The 24,562-nt window shown below is 38.0% G+C and overlaps 1 protein-coding gene across 1 annotated transcript; it reads left to right on the top strand.

The window, feature by feature from the left end:
* On the top strand, nt 1–22,146 carry LOC145485430 (histamine H2 receptor-like). The gene is made up of 2 exons (XM_081464098.1): nt 1–218; nt 20,330–22,146. Exon 2 carries the CDS (start codon nt 20,370–20,372, stop codon nt 21,477–21,479), a length of 1,110 nt encoding a protein of 369 aa, XP_081320224.1. The 5' UTR covers nt 1–218; nt 20,330–20,369; the 3' UTR covers nt 21,480–22,146.
* Nucleotides 22,147–24,562: the final 2,416 nt, after the last annotated feature.

Raw genomic sequence — 24,562 nt, 5'->3', positions numbered from 1 at the left:
CAAATCATATAATCTTTACCAGAAACATATACGGCCTGTGATGCTTTTTTAAATATTTGTTTCACGGTTCAGATTGTTTACCATTCAATCCACAGGACTCGGCAAACAAACGATGTCCTGAGAAAGGAACCCATTAGAGAGCCATTCACAAGCGGATCCTCTGTGATAATTCCTTGAATTGAAGCGACGGCTGTAGAACTTGTCAGGACTAAGCTCAGGTACCGTGGGGTTTTCTCTGATACTTGGAGGGCTGTTGTGCTGATTATAGGTAACGTTCTATATGCAATTTTTTTTTTGCCTTGTTTCATTTTCTTGCCCTAACTCATTATGGAAGCCATTTCTTTGAATCTGAAGTACTGAAACAAATCTTTATCCTGGCCATGCCAGACAAATGATATATAGTTGCAACGCAGTACAATTAATGTGTTTTACTGGCCTTTGAAGTCTTGTTTGATGGTTGCGAGGTAAGATAGTCGGGTCATTTCTTGTTCATAATAAGTACATGCCAGTTTCAAAGTATTCATGTACCGGCGGTAGATAACAAACCGTAAGTTCTACAACCAAAAACAGAGAAAAGTAAGAAGGTTGCTGTTTCAGTCAAATATAAACAAAAACCTATGTGGATAGCACTAAAGCGAGATATTTTCTCTCGCGATAGCCACTCGCTAAACGTTATTGCCAACTTAGCCACAGATAGCAGCGCGAGAAAAAACCCTTGGCGCACAACCAAAATTGTTATTGCCTGTGCATGTCGCGCGCGAAGGCGCGATAGCCGGCCAAATAAGGAAAGTATCAGTGTTGACTTATTGTGAAGGTCATGTGTGCTTGTGTAAGTTCCTTTAAAATCGACTTTTTAAATTAACCTCAATTTTTGAAATCAATCTTCGCCGGCTTTCCAATTTCCTTCTCCTCTGATTCAATCTGTGAGCTATTTGATAAAAAAATTTCGTTAATGCTTTTTTGTTCTCTTTCCCTTTTGCTAAAATATGTCTAATGGATTAATGGATGGCCCTGAAGATAAATAATGCTAGTGACTGAGTCTCGATATATTACAGCTTAGATGCTTGTTCTTTTTATTTTGCAAAAGCCCAGTTACTATGGTAACACAATCTGTTTAAAGAAAAATAAGAAAAAAGGTCTATAGCACATTATTGGCCTCGAACATCAATAAACTATTAGTCTATAAAACTGAGGTCGTTGCTGTAAAATGGCATTTGCTTTAATTTAAGAAATGCCAAGACTTGTCAGTTTCGTAATTTCTTCAATATTTCAGTATCTTTGAGGGAGAACCTTTGTTATCCGTAAAAGGCCAATTTCGATATATTAAAATTCTTCCTTGGCTCCGAGGCTTAGGGGAAGAAAACAAAAGAAATCACATCGCGGTCAAGTGATGAATAATTAGTTTCTTTTGTTTTATTCCCTTAAGCCTCGGAGCCAAGTAAAAAAAATTAATACATCGATATTGACGAATTCTTTCACTTATCTCTGTTTTATAAATAATCAGACTGCCAAATTTATTGGAAAAATTAAAACTTTCCGTCAACTCAACAGATTTGATTTAAATATGGCGGATGTTATGAGTCGGAGTAGTTCACTTCAGTGGAAAGGATTGCTGGTTTTTCACCGGTCCACTGTGTTCAAAACTAAAAATCATAAAATAAAGTCAAGAATATGATATGGTAGATGATTGATACTTAAAGAAGTAAACAACCTCACTAAGAATTAGGTCTCTGTGGCTTTTCATTCGCACGTTATTCAGAAAAGTGTTTTATCTTCATTTATAGAGCTTTGTATGGAGACGCCATGTTGGTGCCCCTCCAGTGACACAATCGCATGGCCACCTTAAAGTAACAGAAACATCTGTCATTGAGTTATTCTATTGAAACGAAAATTTATTACTCTAGAGCTCCGACACGTTGAAATTAATACTTCTTGTAGAGCAAGAACTGTTCAGCTCTTGACCATCAGTTCTTGTCGTGTAGATCAAAAGATGAGCGATGGCTCATCTTTTGACCTACACGACAGCCTTCTCTGGCCGCCATTTAATGTCACGCAACGCATCAACTTGGAAACTCAAACGTCTTCTATTACAATGCTAACACGTTGCAAAACTTCAAGTTCCAGGGTCCTATATCTGATAAAACTAAAACCTCAGAAGGAGAGGTAATTTCTAATTTTGGAATATGACTACGAAACATGAAAACCGTCAATAGCAGAAACTAATTGCTCCAAGAGCGTTTACTCGGGCTTCGTATCGCAATACCAAATCGTGCTTTACAAGTGAGCTTACTAAACACAATAAAAACAAATGAAAGAATCAAATAAGCTTAGATATTCACTATTCAAGTTGCTTTGTTGAGTATCCTCTTTATCCAGTTGTTTGCCTCAGGCTCACCTTCGAAGTTCTGTTCAGGAAGATTCTTGATTTTTTCCAACATCTGATGTGTTCGTCTCGGCATCATAGTTTGTATTCATAGTTTCTTTTGTCAGTGTTTTTCGTAGTTTGAAGTCATATATGGCTCTTTTGTTATCTCGTGAGAACGAGCCTGACCTTTGCTAAAATTCGGCTGGCTTTCACGCCAAACCGGTTCCGAAAACACTCGACATCATTGAATGTGAGATGAGCGTATAAGGCATGATTCTTTCCAAAGTTTTCTTCACAAAACACAGCATTCTGTAAATTGTGCTGTCCACGCAGACCGAGCACACGATTGGCAAGCTGTCGCAATTCTTATCGCCAGTTTTCACGGTCTCCGCTAGAAACACCTGGAGGCTGGAACCACGATCCCCCGCTCCATTTTGGCACCCAAGAGAAAATGGCTTACATTTCAAGACTCGGGATTTCTTACAGATGCCCAAGTAATAACAGCAATAGCAAAGGATAAAAATGATTGAAGTTATGATGATCGATTAACATATAGAACAAGCCAAGAGTAGCATTAAACAATACTCAGCAAAATCGTCAACCAATTTAAAACAATGTACTCTATCAAACCAGAATGTTTTAAAAAATTGCGTGACTTATAATATTGTTTTAAAACAGTTCTCAATACATCGCCAGCTGTAGGTTCCATCATCAGACTTCTTCTGAAGTCTGAACATATTACCATGAAAACAGTAACCACATGTGCGTATTGTGCACCTGTTTTTATTGCATCCCTATCGCGACATTTTCCTTGCATAGTATTGACCGCCCCGAAAATGAAAATGAAAGCGAATGAAAAAACATTAAATGGTTGAACGACATTTACAAAAGAAGTTCTCTTTTAAATGGCCCGGTTTATATTCAAACTTATCTGGCTATATAATGTAATTGAAGTGGTTTGGCTTGACTGCTCATGCGATAAGAGAAATTACGGCACTGCTTTAGTACAATCCACCAATGGCTTAAATTGATACTAAACTTGACTGTCTATTGGCCAAAAACAAACTGTTATATCTTTACTGTCGTTATTAGCAATCAGTTGTATGCAATGTTGGATTTCAGAAATCCTTGCAAAACATTTCAAGGCGTATTGAAATACCTCCTACAGTACGTATTCGGAAAATCGATTTTATAGTCTTTAAAACTTCCCACATATTATTTATCGACTTTAATTTCTGGTGCTTTGTTTACATGTCAAGAAAAGAAAAAATAATAAATAAACCCCTTGTTTGGTTTAACCAGTGCCCGGCGGAAGGAACATAAATTTCCACATCTCTCACGTTAGCCAACAATTCAATTCTCTTTACCCTTGATTAACGTAAGGCGTATTTTGTTTTTCTATTCCCTTCGTAGCTAACATTCCTTCCAGTAAAAAACTAAACACTACACAGAATAAGCTTTATAAAAATGCCTCGTTTCATAATAGGTTGATTTATTTTGCTTACAGAATGTTATTTGGTTTATTGACGTTATTTTCTACTCTGTCGAATTCGGCAGTGAGTATTCATTTCAACTGAACTACGCAATTTCCCGGTGCAAACCTCGAGCCTGTTTACGAGACTAGTACATTTTGCAGGGTTTATTGTCGGTTTTCTTTATCTGGATTTATGTAGACTGCATACGTTTACTGACTGAATCCATCGGTGATTCAGTAATGGCTGGGTTGTTACTTGAACAGTTCGGTAACTGCCGTTACATTCAAATTTTCGTTTTCTGGCCGCTTTGGCTTCTCTGAAAGAAATTTCATTCCACACCACATGAAATTGCACTGTTAAATTGTTACAGTACTTTTCAAAGTGAACTACCTAAAGAACTCGCGGGAGCCTAGAAATCACCATAAACGATTACTCGTCATTCTGAACCCGGTTACCGATAGCCTCTCTTGAAGGCGATGTTAAACTGAAGTTATGACTTCATGCTTAAGAGAAAAAGTGTTTTATTTTTGCCCACTTCATGATCAAAAACAAGGCCGCCAAATGTAAACTCTTATTTTTTCCTTTGTTCTGGCTTGCTTGCACTATATGCTATTTTTAAAAGGTAAGGCTCTACAGGGGGTCATAAGATAATTTTAAATTGTTTACGGACATCAACGACTTGTACCAAAGCTTAAAGCGTCATCTGAACTACATGCACATCAACAAGGTTATTTAATATGTTACGGGCATAATTTATTTTTAAGTAAGACAAAACGTCTCGTTGCCAACATGCAATCTATCTTACAATAATGTCTGGTTGGGAAAGGTTAGAATTTTAGAACATGCTAGGAAGGATATCAAGGTGTAAATTTTTATAAGGCTCCCCCAATTTTCGTGTGAAGAAAAATAACCACATATCGGCGCAGAATTAATCAACCTTTATTTAAACTCCAACTGAAACCAACATTGTCATCAACTGATAAAAATACTAGTGGCAAAGAATTAAAGCATTTTACTTTAACATTTTTCAAGCTTAAATCGTCTAAAAATTAACAACGTTTATTGCCAATCAAAATATTAGACGTCTTAAAAACGAATGAAGGAATTTTCGTTTGCAAATGCACCGGGATCGGTACAATAAAGCGTGCTGCACATAAGAAGTAATATATCAAACACGAAAGACCGTGTTTGACCACATGTTGGACCAGGTTTTCGTAGGGAATTAGCTTCCCAGTCCAACACTCTTCAGGATGGTTACTAATCAACACTCACCAAGTATGGTTGGCTCTGGATTTAATGTTTAACTTCAGCTTCACATCATTTTTCAACACCAGCTTTCAGCAATCTCTAAAACTCTCTCCCTCTTTTTACAGTTTTACAACTCTTTTTGTTAGCTAGTTTACAGGAGGTTATCTAACGCTTTACATCAGTGCTAAATTAAGCTAAATCTACCACTCTAGGTGTGGATTTCCAGGCACAGAACCAATGGAGGGTATCGGTGGTTACCTCAGTAAAACTTCAGTAATAATTAAACGTGCTTTTGACTAGACGGATTGGTTATGGGAATGAATAGCTAATGAGATAGACGAGAAAGGGACATTTTGGGCTAGGTCGAAATCTAGCGAAGCGTTCAAAGGTCTGAGTAATGAAAATAAGATCATAGCCTTGTCTAGTGACGCGCAACGCGCGGGCGACTAAAACAACAGGTGGAAAGCTAAAACTGGCAGGTGCCTAAAAAGTACTAGTGAAAGGTAACGGATATCTAGCATTGGTTCTCGCTGTTCGATAGATATATTTTACTTCTACTTAAATTATAGTTCTACAATTAATTAGCGTATGAGAGAACTAAGACAATATCGAGAATCCTAATTGGATTACGGTCGCGCTTACAAAAATAACCGACAGGTAGGTGAGTTACGGGTGGCCGTAACGCCCAACTTAGTTTCCAGTTTACCAACGTTATCTTTTTCCATGATAAACCCTCGAATTCGTTTTAAAAATATCCCAAGACAATAATTTATATCTGTAAGTATTATAAGTTTCCAACACCAAAAATGAGTTTCCCTTATTGTTCAAAGTAGGAAATAAATAAATATGTGTAACGCATCATTGCTTGCATTTTTATTGTTTAACACACATTCCCAAACACCGAGAAGAGGGTTGAAAATACGACGCGAAGCGGAGTATTTTAGATGAACTTCGAGGAGTTTGGAAAAGTGGTCAAACACTGTCTTAATTGTTTGATATATCTCCTCAATCGAGACTAAGACTAAGGAGAAAACGGAACAAAAATGAAATCGAAAAATCTGTGCTAATTTAGATCAGATATCCAAACGCTGTCATAGTCATGACTTCTTTTGTTTAAACTGGAGGAGTTATTTATGAGTTTCCCGGGACTCCAAAGCTGCAGTGCAGAACTACAGAAAAATTAAAATTTCATTTTATTATTGCCCAACAAAAAGCTAAAAAAAGAAAGGAAATCATGTGAAGAAGAGTACTGACTACCTCGACTATCCACAGGGGTCAACTGGCACAAAATTAAAAGGATCGAATAATGTAGAGATAAACAATAGATTTTTTTATGCGCATGATTTGATTAAACTAATAAAAACGTAGACTAAAGCACGAGTTCCTGCCACACTCTCATGCACAATGGCGCAACTAGTGGCACAATGGCACAGTAAATTTGCAAACACTTTTAGAATGCCATTAGAATAGTGCTATAGTAGTAAATAGCGGAGAGGCCAACGCGCATCCAAAGCCGTTGCTTGCGGAGCCCAGTGCGCTTGGCTGACCATCCATCCCACATATCAGGACGTACACTTCCACAGCACCTGTGCACTTGTTTTGAAAACAAATCAAGAATTTAAAGCGGCCTTTCAACGCTTCAGAAAACAAAATGTAATGAACAAGTGCAGTGTTCCTTCGAATTTAGAGTGCAATTTTGAAAGGAGAAATGTTGGCAATGTCATTACCAAGTTCCTTGGTTTCATCTTGAATGAACTTGATTTTTTTATTCAAGTTTCCTTAACGATTCTTTCATCTGGTCTCTTTATTGTGGCAACTTTTGGCTCATTCATACATGATTTTCCCATCTTTTTGTGTTTTTTTTTAACAAAAACATTTGAACACCAATTTATCGTAGTGGAAATGCTTTGTGAGGTGCTATAAACAAATTAAGGACTGTGCAGCTACACTTTTAGGCCTGCGTAAATCTAAATATATAAAGTAATTTTAACAATCGATAAATAACCCTTTGTGTACTTAAATTCCGTATAAGAAAAACAGAATTATCCGAGGTCCAAAGTCTACAATGCGAAAATACGGAATTCGTGCACTCTTACACGGATAACATGTGCGGAAATTTTACCCGCGGTGTCGGTGCATTAGCTAAAATGCCTCCATCCGGGAAAATGACTCTTATTCGGAAAAAGGTAGGCATATAGCCCTTTTTTTCTACAAAAAAATCATTAGTTCAAGAGGTGATCCAGTTACCCTGAAGATAATGCCTCAGGCACTCACGTAGCGACATAATGTTCAAAATTCGTGCATAAAATCAGTTTCCATTTTATGAAGTAAAATTAACAATTTCTCCACTAGCTAGCGCCCGATACTGTTTGTTTTTTTTTTCAAAAAGGCATCAAGAGAAAAGCGCCAGACTTGCCACTTTGCGATCTCTTTAATCTCATTTGTTATGCCTTTAGTTAGCATGTTCATAGTTTTTCCCTAGCCAAGGTGTGATAAACAATTGACACGGTATTCTGTGGATAACATTTTTTTACGAAAAATAACCAAGAAGTTGTTCGTAGCAGAACTAGTAATGAGTGCAAAAATGTTCATAACCTATAGTTTTGCAACGATATTTCTATTTAGGATTAAAACTTTTTTCATTTTCTTTAGTTACTCCTTTTGCGAAAACGTATTGCGAAAACTGCCCCTGGTTGTTTTCAATTTTAGATTTCTCGCTTACAGTGTGCATTATTTTATCTTTTTTTTAATTTTTTTTTATTTTTAAAACAACACGATACTTAGGCATTCCAAAACACATTTCAAGTTATCGCCATGTATATGTTGTGTTTCAATAAAAAATACTCTTTGTAGAATTTTAGTATTTTCCTTTGTTCTTACATATACTTTATTGTATATTACCATACGCTAGAACAAACAAAAATGCTAAATTGTACCATGCAAGGGTAAAACGTTAGCTGTTGGGTGATGTGAATTTGGGTAGCAGTGACTACGCAGTGGTGAGAGCGCTCGCCTCCCACGAATGTGGCCCGGGTTCGATTCTGGCCTGGTGTCATATGTGAGTTGAGTTTGCCGTTGGTCCTCGCCTTGGTCCGAGGGCTATTCTTCAGGTTGTCCGGTTTTCCTCACTCCACAAAAACCAACATCTTCAAATTGCAATTCGAGCAGGACAGAGGACCCGCGTGAAAACCAGATGTATTTAACAAATATATATTGCTGCTTTAATTTGCTGTATTGAAATCGCGAAGATCAAAGAGAGAAGAAGGTATTAGCAAAACACAAAAACATCTGGCATGTATAGAAAAATTTATGTTTAATTAATATTCTTTGACCGATAGGCAGCATGAACAGATTAATTCGATTGTTTCTTCAAGCTCATTTTCGGATTGGAAAATAAAAAACGATATAGCATTACCTTTTGAATATGGCAAAATTTGTTTTAATAATAACAATTTTTTTCCTTCGACTACAACAGCAATTATAAGGCCAGAGTAATTTTCTCAAAGAAAACACCAAAAATTATCAACTGATCAATCATAAAAACCGTCAGGGAATCAATCTTTTCATTTTTCAATGTGAAGCAAAAGTTTCAAGAAGAGTTCTGTTTAAACGAAAAAGGAAGTTTGAGGAAACTGGCCTATTAACTTCGGACCGTTTAATTCATTTGACTGAATGCGGATTTCAGTTGTCAATTCTAAATTACCTCCACCTGTCATAAAGTCCCGGATGTAGTTATCACGTAAAAGAAAGGATAAATACTGATATAGTGCACGATCGTCTTGATACTGTTATACGGCTTTTGAGGACAGCCTGTTCAAGACGAACTGACAGCGGGAGACTCAAATCTCTGTGAAAACGGTAGGAAACACTAAGATTAGAGCTTTGTCAAAACTAGCACCTCGGTGCAATATTCATTAATCTCGTAGGTTTTTGACTCCAGTTTACGAATATCTTAAGCGTATATATTTTAGGTGTTTCTACATCCTATGTTAAATGTATTCCTCATCATTTTTTCGTTTTGTTTAGCTTTCTCGGCGAAACCGCGTTAAATCAGAACTAATACTCTGAATAGCGAAAGTGACAGACATAACACCATTTTACACTTCCGAAACGGAGAAATATGTGTCTCAAAAAATGACTTGTGAACTTTTGGAAATTTATCATCATGTCACTTGCTCCAGGGAAAATTTCAGTCGGTAGTGAAACTGAAAATAAGAAGAAACACAAAAATGTTACTTTCAGTCAGTCGTTGAAAAGCCGAATATAATATTCTGGATCACTTAAATTCAGCAAGAAAGAAAGATAAATGTATTGTAAGAAATTAGCTAAGGCGAGATTGAAATATTTAGAGAGATACATTGTAAAGACAATAACTTATTCTAGCACACTAACAATATATATGGCACCAGTAAATATATATCATCGGAGAACAAATTTTGTTCTGCAACAGTCTGAGTATAGAGGCATTGTTTTAATGTTCCATATATACAACATTTATTCATTTCTCGTGGCTTTTCTTCGATACCATTTTCTGTATACAATTGGTAGCAAAGCCCGAATTTTTTAAAAAAATCGAGATTTATTGCGCGATTAAATATATGTCATATTTTACTCAAGGAAATTAAAAAGTCTAGCCCGCCTCTGTCTGTATTTTTAATAACTGCAGAAAGCTCACGCCGTGTGAAACAAAGAATCGAAATATAAGTTTAAAACAGGCGGCGTTTTTGTTAAAGAAACCAGCCGTTGCCTATGTTTAAGTTAATAATACAAAAGTAACCCTTCGCTGGTTTTTTATTACTTTTCGGTTGTTGTTTACTCTGGTTTTGCATCTTTTGTAGTTTTTTGGGAGATACCAAGGCGTATTTTCGGAACACTTCAGATCTTTATCTTTCCTGCTCGACTAGACAAAGCCCTTTAAGAACTTTCTCGAACTTTAATAATAATTGTGTTCATGCATAAACCTATAAACCAGACCCCGTTCACAAAAAAATGATCCAGAATCGATTTTGAAAACTTTATTAATAGTCTCATACGAAACTGTTTTTTTTTCTTTTGTTCTTTTTTTCCTCAACAGTGAACTCAAAAACGTCGTTCAGTTTCAGCTTTATTTAGACTGAACTGAGGAACTGATTTGTCTTTGTTAGCTATTTCCACAAGTTTCCGGATATTTTGGGGGATATCTAGAAGTTTCTGCGATATTTAGAACATATACTTTAAGGATATTTAAAAACATTTATAGCTTGTTTGGCTTAGCCCTGTAGTTTTCCTCGCTATTTTCCTGAAACAATACTCAGTGTTATGCTACAAAAAATCCAGTTCAGCAGCTTCACTTAAAAATTTGTATTCCGACCACTAAAAGCACTAAAGCATTTTTCCAAAATGGCGGATGCTGGTAACATCAAAGTGCGTGAATCTTCTCCCTCTAATCTTTCTACTACTGCAGGAAACTTTTGAAAATTTTTGGCTTAAGTGTTTCAAAATCGGTTTATTTTTCAAACAAAAATAAGAGATATTTAGGGAGTTTTCGCGATATTTCGACTTTTTGGAGAATTTCTGGAAAGTTATTTAGACGTCAATCAATCTTAAAAGACATTTGTTCTGTGGTGTTTGGAAGTTTGCTGGTCCGCTCCTTTTATTTCAAAGCTAGAAGCTCTTTTCAGGCTATCTACAGAATTATAAACACACAAGCGTTTTGATTTTAAAGAACAAAGAGGCGGCACAGGAAATATTTCCTCAACTGTATTGCGTTCTCTAACATTGTCAAAAGTCTTTCCTCCACTGAGAAACACACACGATGATGCATCGATAGCTAAAATTACTCCCAGTGTCGTAAATAGTTTGGCCTTTCCACAAATATGACGTAAAATCGTCAAAATACCTTACGGAAATTCCCAAAACATTTTCTAAATATCACAAAAAACGTTCCAAAATATCTCGAAAGACCCGATTGTGTGCTCGAGTTAAAACAATGGACTAGAATGAAGTGCAATTCAGTGACTCTTAACGCTGCAATTTCCAAGTGGACGTTAAGAAGGGGAACAGTGTGGGAGGTCTGACCTAAACATCCAGTTGACGTTAAGCGGACAAGTGAATTTGTAAGAGAGGCTCGAGAAATTGCATTCTATGTCGTTCTCACGCGCCTCCGGTCTCAATCTTAATTCTTTTTTAAGTCCTGCTTTGTTTTGGTTCATTACTGCGGAACTCCTTTGATGTTTTTCAACCATAAACTGTTATCTGGAGGATGTTTCCCATTTAAAGTTGATTTGCATATCTGATATCTCTAAAACAGGCCTTAAATATATCACAGTGAGATAGCCCTGTTAGTTATTTTAAGTCTGTTGTGGTTTAAAGTACCACATTGCAGGCAAAACATTCAAATTTAAAAGCCTTAAGCTCTGTGTCAACAAGGATACATTGTTACAAAAACATTGTTGCGGAGGCAAATGTTTCCCAGTTTAGCTGCGTGGGAAACATGTTGCGGAAACGAATTTTGCATCTCGGAAACAAAAATGTTTTTGCCTCAGGTCAAAAACATCTTTGCTTCCCGTACTCACATTTGGCTACCGACACATGTGCTTCTCAATTTAGCCGCCATGAAAACAATGCTGATGACTAGTTTCCAGTGCTGCTCATGAAAAATGTTTCCCAGCAATGACGACGGCGACGCCAAGGACGACGCCCTTTAACAAATTAATTTGTACTTTACCTTCGAATTTCTCAATTACCTAGATCTGTCCAGCATGCTGATCGGTCGAAGAACCTGCTCGAACAGGCTAAATATATAATGTCCAAGGTCAATTCCAAAAGGAAATACGAAAAAATAGCTGTGCAGCTGACTGACATTCAGGAGCTTAAGAAACCACGACGGCGACGCCGAGGACAACGTCGATTAAAAAATTTATATTTTACCGACGAATCTCGCGGCACCCTCAAGTCACCTACTTTGTTTATCACTGCCAAAGCTATCACAAAACTAAATCAGGACAAATCGATATTCGAAATTAAAATTTAAAGAATTAGCTCTCGTGGTTTAAGTTCTCCAGACAACGCAGAATTTGGTCATTTCACGTTGTTGTTTTGCAGAGGACGGTAAAGAAATGTACCAAGAATTAAATAAAGGTACTCTTTGGACGATTTCGAGAGCCTAAACAAACTTAGGAAGTCTCATAGGAAGCCCGACAATAATGGATTGTCTTTGTGAAACGACACGCGACAAATAGCAGGAACCATTTAGCAAGCGAGGGTGCCTTTCCAAAGCGGACACATTTTTCTACGAATCTCGTTATTCCTTAAATTGGGAGCCAATACTTCCAACAGTTGTTGCAGTCTACGTTTTGCCTCACCAAAATATATACAGTGTTATAGATTATCGAGTTAGACCCACGCACAACGGTATTGAGTGGCTTCCATATCGTAACTATAGAGTAATTTCTGTCAAGTCGGTTTCGCATCCCCTTTAGTTTCCTATCTGCATGATTGATGAGAGATCAAAGTTGTATGCAGTGCGCAGGTGTGTGTATCCTTAGGTATGACATATGACGGGAGAATGATTGATCGCACCGCATTAAATTGCGCTTGATAGTTTGTTTTTCTAAGCTAAAAAAAGGAAACCCCAATCTAAAGAACTGCTAAATCAAACAATATTCTGTACGCAGCTGATGAGGGTGAGTGCTCTCTACATGTTATACTCAATAGCAGTATTTCACGGACTTCATCTCAAGGTAAGATTTTAAATCTCAAGGCAACAGGCAAATTGACAATTCAATCGCGCCCTGGGAAATCGTCGCAAGTTTTGCAGCCAGAACGGAAGCGTTTGTGGCAAGATAAAATATTTACCTCTGATATTCTCTGTGCTTCCGAATATCGACTACAAATTTCGTACAGTACGTATCTTTTGGATTAATTTTCTTCTTTTCCGTATCACCTGCCCGGTTGGTTCCTTGTTGGGTTGTTTCGGTACTCGCCACTGCAATTTTTAGAACCTTCGCATTGAAAACCTTAAGAGTAAAGAATTGGGAAAGTTAAGTACCAAAATTTTGAAATAGAACTGATTCTCTCCGCGTATGTATATTTTTATTTTATTTGAAATATCGGCGAGATGGACGACATTCCAAATTGCTTTTGATCCGAAGGTCAATGTCTCATGGAACAACTGCATTAATTCTACTTAACAACCGGTTAACGCGAAACACAGCTTGCAATATTTCGGCGACTATTACACTCAGCACGTACCTGAACTAAAACTGTCAAAAACAAATTTGCGTACTGTCATCTCTAAATCTGAACAGGAAATCCCAAATTTAATTTCGCAAATTGTTAAACTGAGAACAAAGCAAGAAAATAGCTCCATGTGGAAACATCGTCTTCTGACTCAAAAGCTTTCATGTGTCGAGTGAATGATCACAAGCTTCTTCGTCTTCTTCTTCTTCTTCTTCTTCTTTTTCGTCGTCGTCTTCTTCTTCTTCGTGGCAAGGTAGTCTTGAGGTACATCCGATTAGCTCTTTCTTGATTGGGATTTTTCTATATGGACTGTTTCCATGGAAACGATCATAAGCTGTGCATTTTTTGTTTTTGTTCCGTATAATAAACTACTCAAGCTTGCTTGAGCCGTACTGGGAAACATTTGCCATTGATTGTTTCTGTTCGGACCTTGTTTCGCTCCCCAGTACAGCCCTTGCGCTTGGTAACCGTCGCGGCCAGTATGAGGTTAATTTTGATAATTGATAACTTATAGTACAATTGCCGTGCCTAAAGGGTGATCTTTCGTGTTGTAGTTCAGACATATTTCACCCGACTTTAGGGTCACTTCAAAAAAGGCCACCCAGCTGTGTAACTGGGATTTATACAGTTTGCTGTCTGTTTCCCTATTGTAAACATGATCCGAAGCTCGTATATTTTAACTTCATGCCTCTGCAACTTGAAATGGTTTCCATTTATCTCATGAAAGCTCAATGGTCAAAGGGCACATATATTGGTTGAACGTCACAACTTTTGCATGAAGAACTCGGTAAAGTTGCCGGACAAATTGCAACATCTATTTCTCAGAAAACAAACAAGAACACAGCTCTCTGGTGTTCTGAATATACTAACTTCAATAGATTTGCTAGGAATGCTTCGAATAAATCAACCCATCTTCACTAACCTCTGGTATAAAAAAAGCGCCAAAATCTAAATGCAAATCGACACTTACGAGCCTGCAATATTTTCTCCACCCACATGGGCGCACGCGCTCATCCGTACCATATCACCGAGCAATGAACCTTTTCACGGTTTCTGAACGCCATCTTATCTGAGGGGCAAACACGGTAAAAATTACAGTAAATATATGGGGAAAACGGAGAATCTAACGACTAACAACTCACGGAAAATTCTAGTTCAGAAGTACTTATTAATTAAAAACAAAAAATACTGGGTAATGGAATATACTAATCGCATTTGAGGGAAATAGCCTCGCTATAAAAGCCACAATTAAGGTTTTCATTTTCCGATACATTTGTCTGTAAAATAGAGTCGCAATTCGCAGGAAAATTTAGAGACATTTATGTAAACTATTAAAAGTGCAATTCCTCTTCTTACAGCAAATCTAAGTTCTTCAAATTTGATCAACTCAGAACGTCAATCACACTCAACTTATTGGGCATCGAACTTTTTACTCTTCCCATACATTTACTGTAATTTTTGCTGTGTTAGTTCTCCCCCCAAGTAAGATGGCGTCAGAAACCGTGAAAAGGTCTATTGTCACATGACATAGAGGCGATGTGCCAGCCAGTCAGTCCAAGATGGCGTCCAAAGCACGAAATCGTCTGGCATCGCGGACAATACCCGCGGGACGCGATTAGTATGCGTTCTCCTATCGTCGAACGCAATTAGCTGGTTTTATAGCAGGTAGAGCGTTCTAGATAAGTTTCAATATTTTGTAAGGAGATGTTCATATTTGATGCATGTGTTTTTTCAATTTATTATTTTTTATTACATTACATTTATTTCATTACATTTAAAAGGAGAAACCTTTACACGCATACTTGATTACATTACATGACATACAGGTAAAACATCCCAGATAAGTTTCAACATTTTGTAAGCGGATATGTGCACTACAGTACTTCTTGATCCAGCCATACACTTTGGCCCTTGGCTTTTCTTTCATGCAAGCTCGGTTTTTAAAGATCGTTCGCTCTGAAATATCTTTCACCACATAGTTTTTAAATTTCTCCAACGGTCATTAATGAGGGTTTATTTTTCACAGTTGGCACAAAAATTGCGATCACCAGCTTCCTTTCAGACATAAAGCATTTGAGAAAATATCCTGATTTTGGCGGAAACATTGACGCGCCAAATTTAACCCAGAAAGTAGCCTGTGTACATCCGCTCCCTCCCCTCAAAAAAATCTCCAAAACACGCAGAACTTAGTTATTTCACGTTGTTGCCGTGCAAAGGACGGCTAAGAAATGTACAAAGATTTATAACGCACGTACGCAGCCATTGTTCTACTCAGGAAACCTTTTGTTTGGTGGCGTTCTCGTTGCCGTTGCCATCGTGGTTTGCTTAAGCTCTCTACCCCAACGTCCTTGATCGAATCCCCATGGTGAAAACTTTTAAATTATACTTTTAAAATGTTTAAATAAAAACAATCAGCACTGCTTGAAAGTAATTGCCGATAGCTTCCGTTTGGCTGTGCACACACTTGGGTTTCAGTCACGAACGACCTTGTACAGTACAGCAACCAGTATCACATAAAAATATTGTTCAATAATTTTCATTTGAGTATCCGCACATCACAGACTGTCCTAACATCCACAGAATCCATGTAAAAACCACAATAATTCACTTGGCTGTTTAGTTTCGGAACTAAAAAGGCCTGTGGGTTTGCACTGACCTTCAGAGATATCGTAAACAGACCTTCAGACGCGGCCTTTCAAAGCTACATTATTTTAGAAATAAACATCCTTGAATTCATCAAATAAAATGTTTAACCCTCTCAAGGTTTTGTCTGACAGACACCAATTTTGGGTAATGCATGCATTTATTCTTGTCTGATATCAGTGTGATATCGATCACTATAACTCGCAAACATTTTTTCATGTCGATTTTGTGGTTTTTAACGAACTTGTGAAAAGAGCTTAATTAATGATGTAGTTGTAGAGGGGATTTTTGATTATAATTTTTTTATTGCGAAATCTTTTTCCATTCTACCAGTGTGCTAGACCAAAAAAATATTTGCCGGGAAGTGTTATATTGCTGTTTGTCCATGGTTGAAATGACAACTGCACAATTAAAGGGCGTCAGTTTTCTCAAAGCCTCCGTATATTCCAAATTGCATTGTTTGCCAATCACTAATGACAACATTTAACTTCAAAGCCTTACTCGGTGTTTCTCTTTAGTCTGAATGCGCTAGAAAAAATAAATCAAATTTGTCACATTTAATGGTGTACAGTTTGAAGTGACTATATGATTGATTATCAGCAGCACTTCAAATTCTGTTTACGACCAAGGAAACAAGAACATCGCCATCAATACGATGTGGGCAGCTGGTTAATTTAATTGCTCTCTACATTTCTACTCGTACACTGGTGTTTCATGATCAAGCTGCGAGATTAAAAGGTAAGGCTGGTCTGAACATTGAAGATATGTAACTGAAAATATCGTATGCATGCGCTTGAAAATGTTTGCTCTGGGACCGAAACAACACTTGATCAGCCAAACGAGGGCTGCTCTTAATGAAAATGAGATGCTCAATATGTACTCTGGATACCGCTTTGCAATTCTGATTCCGAAGATAACATGAAGACTTGCAAATCTGAGTTTCTCTTAAACGCTTTTTCGGAGAGACTGACCAAAAAGATAACATTTGTAAGGATCGCAACTCTACCAAATTTTCCGGCCTTCGTGCAAATTAAGATGCCTTGAACAACGTTCAGCTGTGCAGCATTCACTGCAGATGTTTTTTCATGCAAAAGAAGCTTCATTTCTACACTTGAGCATAATGCAAAATTTTGCATCTTTGCCCGATGTTCGAAATCGTTATTTAGTAACTCTCCTATATTTGATCAAGATCACCATCACGAAAGACCACACACTTCAAGATTTGTTGGCGCCAAAACGGTCAAGAATGCTAAGAAAAAGGGGCCATGAATTCCTACTCCCCCAGATAAGAACTGAGAGATTAATGAACAAATGTCTTTTTAAAATTGTGCAGATTTTAAATTGTATTCATCTTATTGTTACACATAGATTTTAAATTGCAGATTTTAAATTGGATTCATCTTACTTTCATTCAGGATTTGATTGTAAAGACTCGCGGTTTCTGAGTCTGACGTTTTTCAACAAGAAATAGACTTAATTCATATTATATAAGAAAGCCTGGGATTTAAAATCAATCAAGTCACAACAGCACCCTGAGACTTTTTTAAAGCGTTGAGATGTGTTAACAGCAAAAGAGTTCGCTTGCAGCTTTCAAACATCACACAAATGCTTCTAAGAGTGAAATGTGATAAGGATCGGACAGAATACGTAATTCAACGCGGAATTTCAACAATTTTTTCCACATTTTATGGTGGACTTATACCAGTAAACTAATTTGCAACTGCGAAGGAACAGTGCAGGTTTCGAAATAATGCAAGGCCGAGCTATATGCCCGAGTCGAAACCTTTGCGTATTACTTATCCACTTTTACTGAACTGAAGTAGTTTGGAAGTAATATTTCAAACACGAAAGACCGTGTTTGACCACGTTCGAAACAAAGAGAAGAGCGTTGAAAATTTCAACGCGTGGCAGATTGTTTTTGACGAGCTTCGGGGTGATTACTTGATATATCTTCTCAATCGAAACTAAAGCTAAGAAGAAAACGGAGAAATAAAATCGTTATAATCTACGCTAATTAAGATCAGATATCCAAACACCGACAAGGTCATGATTTCCTTTGTTTACACTTGATGAATTATTAATGAGTTTGAGAAGCTTTCTTAAAGAAACATATATTTAGTCGTTTTGAGAGCTGACAAGACGTACGGTCCAAAGGCATTCCGTTCCATTTCATCGACCCTCATTTTTGCGCGAAATTTCATGACGTCAACGAATGAAAAACAAATTCGTTCTCAGGTTTGTACCAACCACTTAATCCCCGAGAGAAAGAGAGCGATAAGGGACTGGGTCAATCATTTTTATCGCCTTTTGAACTTTCTCAGAAAACATAGGTGATTCGATTTTGATATTTGCGGCGTAAATAACTAACCAAATGACATAAACACGTTTTCTTCTCTATCTAGCCAGCAGGTCTGTTCTTGTTAAAATTGTATGGGACTAACTGGTCACCAACGAGAGGTATCGGGACTCTGAGATTAAGATTATCAGAGTTTAATCCACGACTACTACTACTTCTACTTCTTTTTCCTGTTCTACTGCTATGCTTCTACTTAATACAACTTTACAATTCGCCTATTTTTATGCTAATTCTAGCTGCGCCTAGGATTCAAGCCAAGGGTAAACCAGGTGGTACAAAATAAAGTACTCGGATGTAAATACTAAACGAACGCAGCTGACTTGATAAGGCAAGCAGACATTAACCAATTGAAAACTAGAAAAACAGAATAATCTTTAGCGACAGCCTACCCTGGATCTATCGAGGGGAGGTAGAAACCAAGGCCGCAAGAACGACACAGTCATGTACAAAGGTGAACGAACGAACACAAAGTTTTACAGTGAAAAGTTTCTAAGGCAAACGGAAGAGGCGTTTCACAATATTATTGAGTGTTCCACATTTGTGAGTTAACCTTAGCTCGACAAATCTAAGCTTTCTCAAAAGCATAATTTCTAAATATTTGGCCCCACAACAAAATCTTCGCTTATTGTGTATGTCCTTCAAACTGATCACCTGTTTGTAGACCAAAATAACGTCATTATACCAAATAACAACTTTTAAAACGTGTTCTGCTTTAGCCGACATATGATCAATAGAGGTAAGTTCGTTCAAAAATTTGCAAAATATATGTGTTATTCATTTTGTTGTTCGGTAAACAAGACGTGAGAGAAAACGCTTAAATCAACTAAAATTATTGTGAAAGCGAGCATCACTTTCTTATATTTTATCTTAGTCTGTTTAAAATTTGGCGGATTGTTAGTTTTGAAATATGATTGTTATGTATAAATAATTCAAAAACTCGGCTAGACTTCCTTAGAGTAAGATTAAAAATTTCTTTTGTAGGTCTGTTTATAACATTAGCTTTACAATGGGCATTTTAGTTGAGTTTTTTCAGGCCATGTTCTCTTCATAAATAACTTTTAACAAGAGAACGTGCCAACACCAGAAATTAGAGATAACCAACCAACCAACCACATGCTGGATTTAGTTTAATTTGAATTTGAATTATGAATATTGTGCACGGCAACTTTGCGTGCTACTCGCTGAAGAAATTGCCATCAAATTTGTCTGGATGACTTCCAGTTCAATTTGAAAAGAATCGTCTGCTACCCATTGCGTTCAGTGGCGCTTGTAAACGGTTAAAAGGTTTAATTTCTATTTTAATTATAAGTATTGTGAACGACGACTTTGCTTATTGTCCGTGAAACAAATTGTTATCACTGATTTTTGTCTGGATGACTTCTAGTTGAGTCAAAGATCAAATTTAAAGAGATAAATCTGCCACTATATTTTCGGTTAAAATTTCTTCAATAGAAATCACGAAAAAAACCGTCTATTATTTAAAGGGGTTGGCAACCTTCGTTATCTCTTTTCTTTTTTCATGATTTCCATTTCTTATGAATTATCTAGGTCGGCTCGTTTTCCTTGAACGAAACCAACAGTCTTTCTGAAATTGTGTTCAGTCAAAATTTACTTGTGGTAAAATCATACAAAATAGGAGAAACTTACTATTTACTTTTCCCATGGTCGTCAAGTACGTACACCCTTAAAAAAATTGCCTCAATGTTTCTTTAGTCGCAGTTTTTGTGCAATAATGGGCGCACTGACATGATTAATTGATGTTTTCGAACGAAATTAGTGTGGAGGTTTGTGTATAGATAAGAGTTCTCTGGCAGTTATTCAACATTAACCGAGTCGTGGGAAATCAGCACGCTATTTAGACTTGTGCACGAGTGTTTTTGACCAGTTTCACACATTCCAGCTCAGAGCCAAGACTTCGATTCTGCAGTCATCTAACTGGATGATTTCCCAGTCGGGTAACTTTTTCGTTAGATGGTATTTCTTATTTTGCCTTGAAATAATCGTAATTTGTATCTGTTGCAGGTTTTATCAACACAAGCTCGGCGATCATATTCCCCGAAAAATGAGTCTGGAAAACAAGACGGAGGTCCAGGCCGGAAATTCGTCCGTATATTTGACTAAAATGTCAAATATAGAACTGGGGATAATGGTTGCACTTTATGTGCTTCTTTTGGTGGCCATCATAACTGGAAATGGACTCGTTCTGTCAGCGTTTTCCATCAACAAACGCCTGCGCACTGCCACCAACACGCTTATAATGGGTCTGGCAGTCAGTGATATTCTTGTAGGCTTTGTCTCCATTCCCTGCTGGTTGTACATTTTCACATTGTCCCACAAGCAATCCCCAGTGAACCCAACAACGTATCAGTTCTACATCACGTTTGATATCTTCATTGGCGCGGCCTCTATACTTCAACTTACAGCGCTCAGTGTGGAGCGCTGTCACGCAATCGTCCGACCGATACGTCACAGAACACTCTCCATGAAGGTTTTCTATGTTATGATAGCGGTTCCTTGGTTGTACGCCACCGTGATGGCAAGCTTACAACCGGTGCAGTTTCACCGCTGGCAGGAGGTTTACACGCCTCTCGTAACTTCTACCTGCTTCTTCGTGCCATTTGTTATAATTTTCTTCGCTTATTTTTCCATTTACCGTTTCGCTCGCTCCCAGCCAGGAAGACGAAAAATTTCCAAGCACAGAACTGTGAGGCAAGCTTTCAAAAAAGATCTGAAACTGTCTGTCACGCTGGCTTTCATTACAGGATTGTTCGTTGTTGCCTGGCTACCGCTCTTTGTTGTGACAATGATTGGCACGTATTACAAACAATACCTCCCTCCCACCCGCGGGACGGATCGCGTGCTCCAGTTTGTCAAGTTCTGTCACTATAGCAACAGTGCACTAAACCCAATTGTGTACGCTTTCAGGAATAATGAGATGATCTCGACCTTCCGCTACATTGCGCATCTTTTGCTTTGTAAAGTGCAACAGGAGCCTTTCTCTAGAACATCGTCTTTTAAAACAATCTCGAGAAGATACTCGTTGCAGAGCAGTCTGAAAAGATCTTCCACCAAGAGTGGAAGTGGTAGAGAAAACAAAAAAGAAGAAATCAAAAGGAACAGTAACCGTGCAAAGACAAGTGAAACGATGGTGTTTTTGTATACAACTGTTTAACTTTAAGAACACAAACAGGGCGTTATCTCGGGCCCCGTCCACACTACACCGGAGAAATTTAAAAACGGAGTTTTCACTCTGAAAAGGCATCAAGTGTTTTCCATCCTCACTACGCCCAAGAAATTTAAAAACGCAACAATCACCGGTTATTTTGGATTTGTGTTTGAGGAAAACTCGGCAGGGAAATCACATGATTTATCGTGACACCACCGTTTTCGAAAAGCGCCGTTTTTAAAATGTTTTCTGTCCACACGAAAACGAAAAGCGGCGATTACAATTTCTCCGGTTTGAAGAGCGTTTTAGAAAAGCTCTGTTTTCGTGACGGATTAGTGTGGACGGTAGGCCTATCCGTAGAAGTAAAGCTGCGTTTTCAAATTTCTCCGGTGCAGTAGGTGTGGACGCTGCCTGAAACCTCCACCACAATGGCGACTGCCCGGAACAAACAAAACAGGACTATGGTTTTGCACGTGCGTTCTACATCGTGGGACATTTCTTTTTTCACCTGCGTAAAATGATTAAATTCTTCGTCTGAGGCAACGGGAAAAACGACGCCGAATTATTAATATTGAATGTTGACAATGACATAGATCTAGAGTACCAAAACCAGTTGACGTCTTGAATAACAATCAAGGTATTGCAGCTTGCTAAAATGATAATTTAACTATATGTTTAGCCTATAGAAATACTAAAATAAGATTAAAAATCAACCTAATCACATTAGGTGCAGTCTTTAATATTCTTAAATGAACTTGTAGAGCCACAGGGCTTTCGTCAAAATTGTCCAATTTTCATATGCGCAATATGTAATATTAATAGACCATATTCGTATTCTCGGTATTGGATCGAACTATAACTTGCAACGGAGGCTCATCTGGGGAAATATTTATTAATGTCATTTGCATTTGACAAGACTCTCCTCATTAGCCTTAGTTGCAAGCTAGTTCCGGTCCAATGCCGAGAATCCGAATATTAAGCACTTAATGACTGGCCCCACGGGAAACAGTGAGTTTTGTTTCCCCTCGACCTCAATGTTCAACTCGGCGTTTCATCCACGACACGTGACACGTTCTCCTCCAATCGGAAAACGTATTTGGGTTGAGATGTATAACAAGGCCTATTGATCATCAGTCCTTTCAGGGAATTAAACGCTGGCAATCTAATCAACCTGGAAGCACTAGATAAGGGAATGTTCAGGACAAATGAATTTTAAAATAATAATAAAATTGTTGGAAGCAGAGAAGCTCATCTCTCGTTGCACAATTTAATGATTTTTTTTTTTCCATTCTAAGAGATAGAAGGAACCAAATGACTCACGAGTGTCGTGACTTACAAAAGGTTTCTATACCATAAAGTAACTAGAACTTGTGCCACACCCCCCTGGACGAGATTACCTCCGGGGGGGAGGCTCGTCGGAAACTTTGAAAAGAACCCCTGAGGAGTACCAAGATGCTGTTTTGTGGGCGTGGCTTGGAATGCTTTTCACCCCTAAGAGGAAACACTTCTAAAACAACACATTGTCTCCTGTCACATCTTTTTCGGCTTAAGACCCTAAAAAATAACCCAAAAGGCTCTCGCTGTGGACCTTTTGAAGCTGAACACCCGAAGAAGTACAACAACCGCTTTTCTAACCGCTAAAAGGTTCAACATGCCGTCCTTTACAAGTGTGTGTGTGTGTGTTTTTTTTTTTTTTTTAGATTGACGTTATAACAATTCGCCGGTGCCGACTTGTGTCTATTTAATTGTCTCTGGGTGATAGCTTATACTTTTGTCCTCAGAATTTTACAAATTAAGTGGTATTTTTGGATTCTACTTGCGATGAGTTCCTGAAGGGGATCACCACGGAAAGAATTTCTGCAAATTAATTAAACGCCAAACTGCCTGAAATACTCCCAGGATAACCAACGATTGACCATAAGAGAAGACCTTAGTCTAGGAGATGTCACCGCACTCTTAGCGGTGTCTTCTTGATCGAAACAAAGAAATTTTAGCGCTGGACTAAATGCGCTCTCTACTTTCTCCACAAAGTGGTTCAGAACGGCTTGTAATGGAAGGTAATGGCCCCTGGGGGAGGTACTTTCTATAACGGCCTAAGCTCGGGGGAGGCTCCGCACAAAAGGGATACCATTTTCGGGCTTTAGGTATATAAAAAGACAGGGATTTCACAAGTTGAGGTATATCAAAGGCTAGGGCAATCTGTTATTTAGTTATCTAAAAGGGCTTTCAATTAACATATTACCAACACCCACCTTATGGCTGTATCATTTAATTTATTAAGCACTACATGAAAATGACAAGAAGACTTCTTTTCCTGGCGAGTCATTCATAATACGGACTAGTTATGAAAGTATGTGAAAGGGTACTTTTTTTCAATTAAAGGTATACAAAAGGGGTAAATTACCCCTATCTTAATGGTATACAAAAGGGGAACGGGTTGGACTTCGGGGAGGAGCCTCTCTATGTAAAACTTTGAACAGTACCCCCTCTCCCCACTCCCTCTTCGGTATTGGGCCTCCAGCCGCACAAGGATCAAAGGTTTCGAAGAACACAGAGAGAAGACGAAGAAAGCTATGCCTGGCTTTATTCTTTCAAGATCAAGCACACTTTCATCGTCACGCACGTCTTTATTGACATCCAGTTATCACGCGCGCGGTCATCCTATTGCTCGCGCTGTCATACATAAACATTGTCATCATTCACTAACCACTGCGCGCGGAAGAAATTTAAAAGAAAAAATGGTTGATTTTTCATGAGGGATTCTTGAAAGATTCCTTCTTAATTCACAAGCAAACGCGGAAGATCACTTGATTTTTACCCTAGTTCTTGATAGAAATAGGAAAATAACAGAATATTCGTTGCGCAAAAATTAGACCTCGCGATGGTGATGACGAACGATTGACGTCTGAACGAAACGACTGTTGCGTCACCGCATCGTAAACTTTTCATCAGCTAGGTGATGTGTTGACCTAAGGAAACATTCTCACTGCATGGGCGAGTTAGCTCGCAAGCCCAAGCAATGACTATTATCGTTTTGACAGAAAGAAAAATAACTTTATCTTTGCACCTGAAGATACTTGGAATTTCCG

Source organism: Orbicella franksi, chromosome 4 (assembly GCF_964199315.1).
Source record: "Orbicella franksi chromosome 4, jaOrbFran1.1, whole genome shotgun sequence".
Classification (NCBI taxonomy): Eukaryota; Metazoa; Cnidaria; class Anthozoa; order Scleractinia; family Merulinidae; genus Orbicella; species Orbicella franksi.
The sequence above is the reverse complement of the archived record's forward strand: the minus strand, read 5'-3'. Positions and strand labels throughout refer to the sequence as shown.

What these genes read in the sequence shown, in the direction of transcription:
- LOC145485430 (XM_081464098.1), top strand. Translation starts at nt 20,370, where the DNA reads ATGAGTCTGGAAAACAAGACGGAGGTCCAGGCCGGAAATTCGTCCGTA.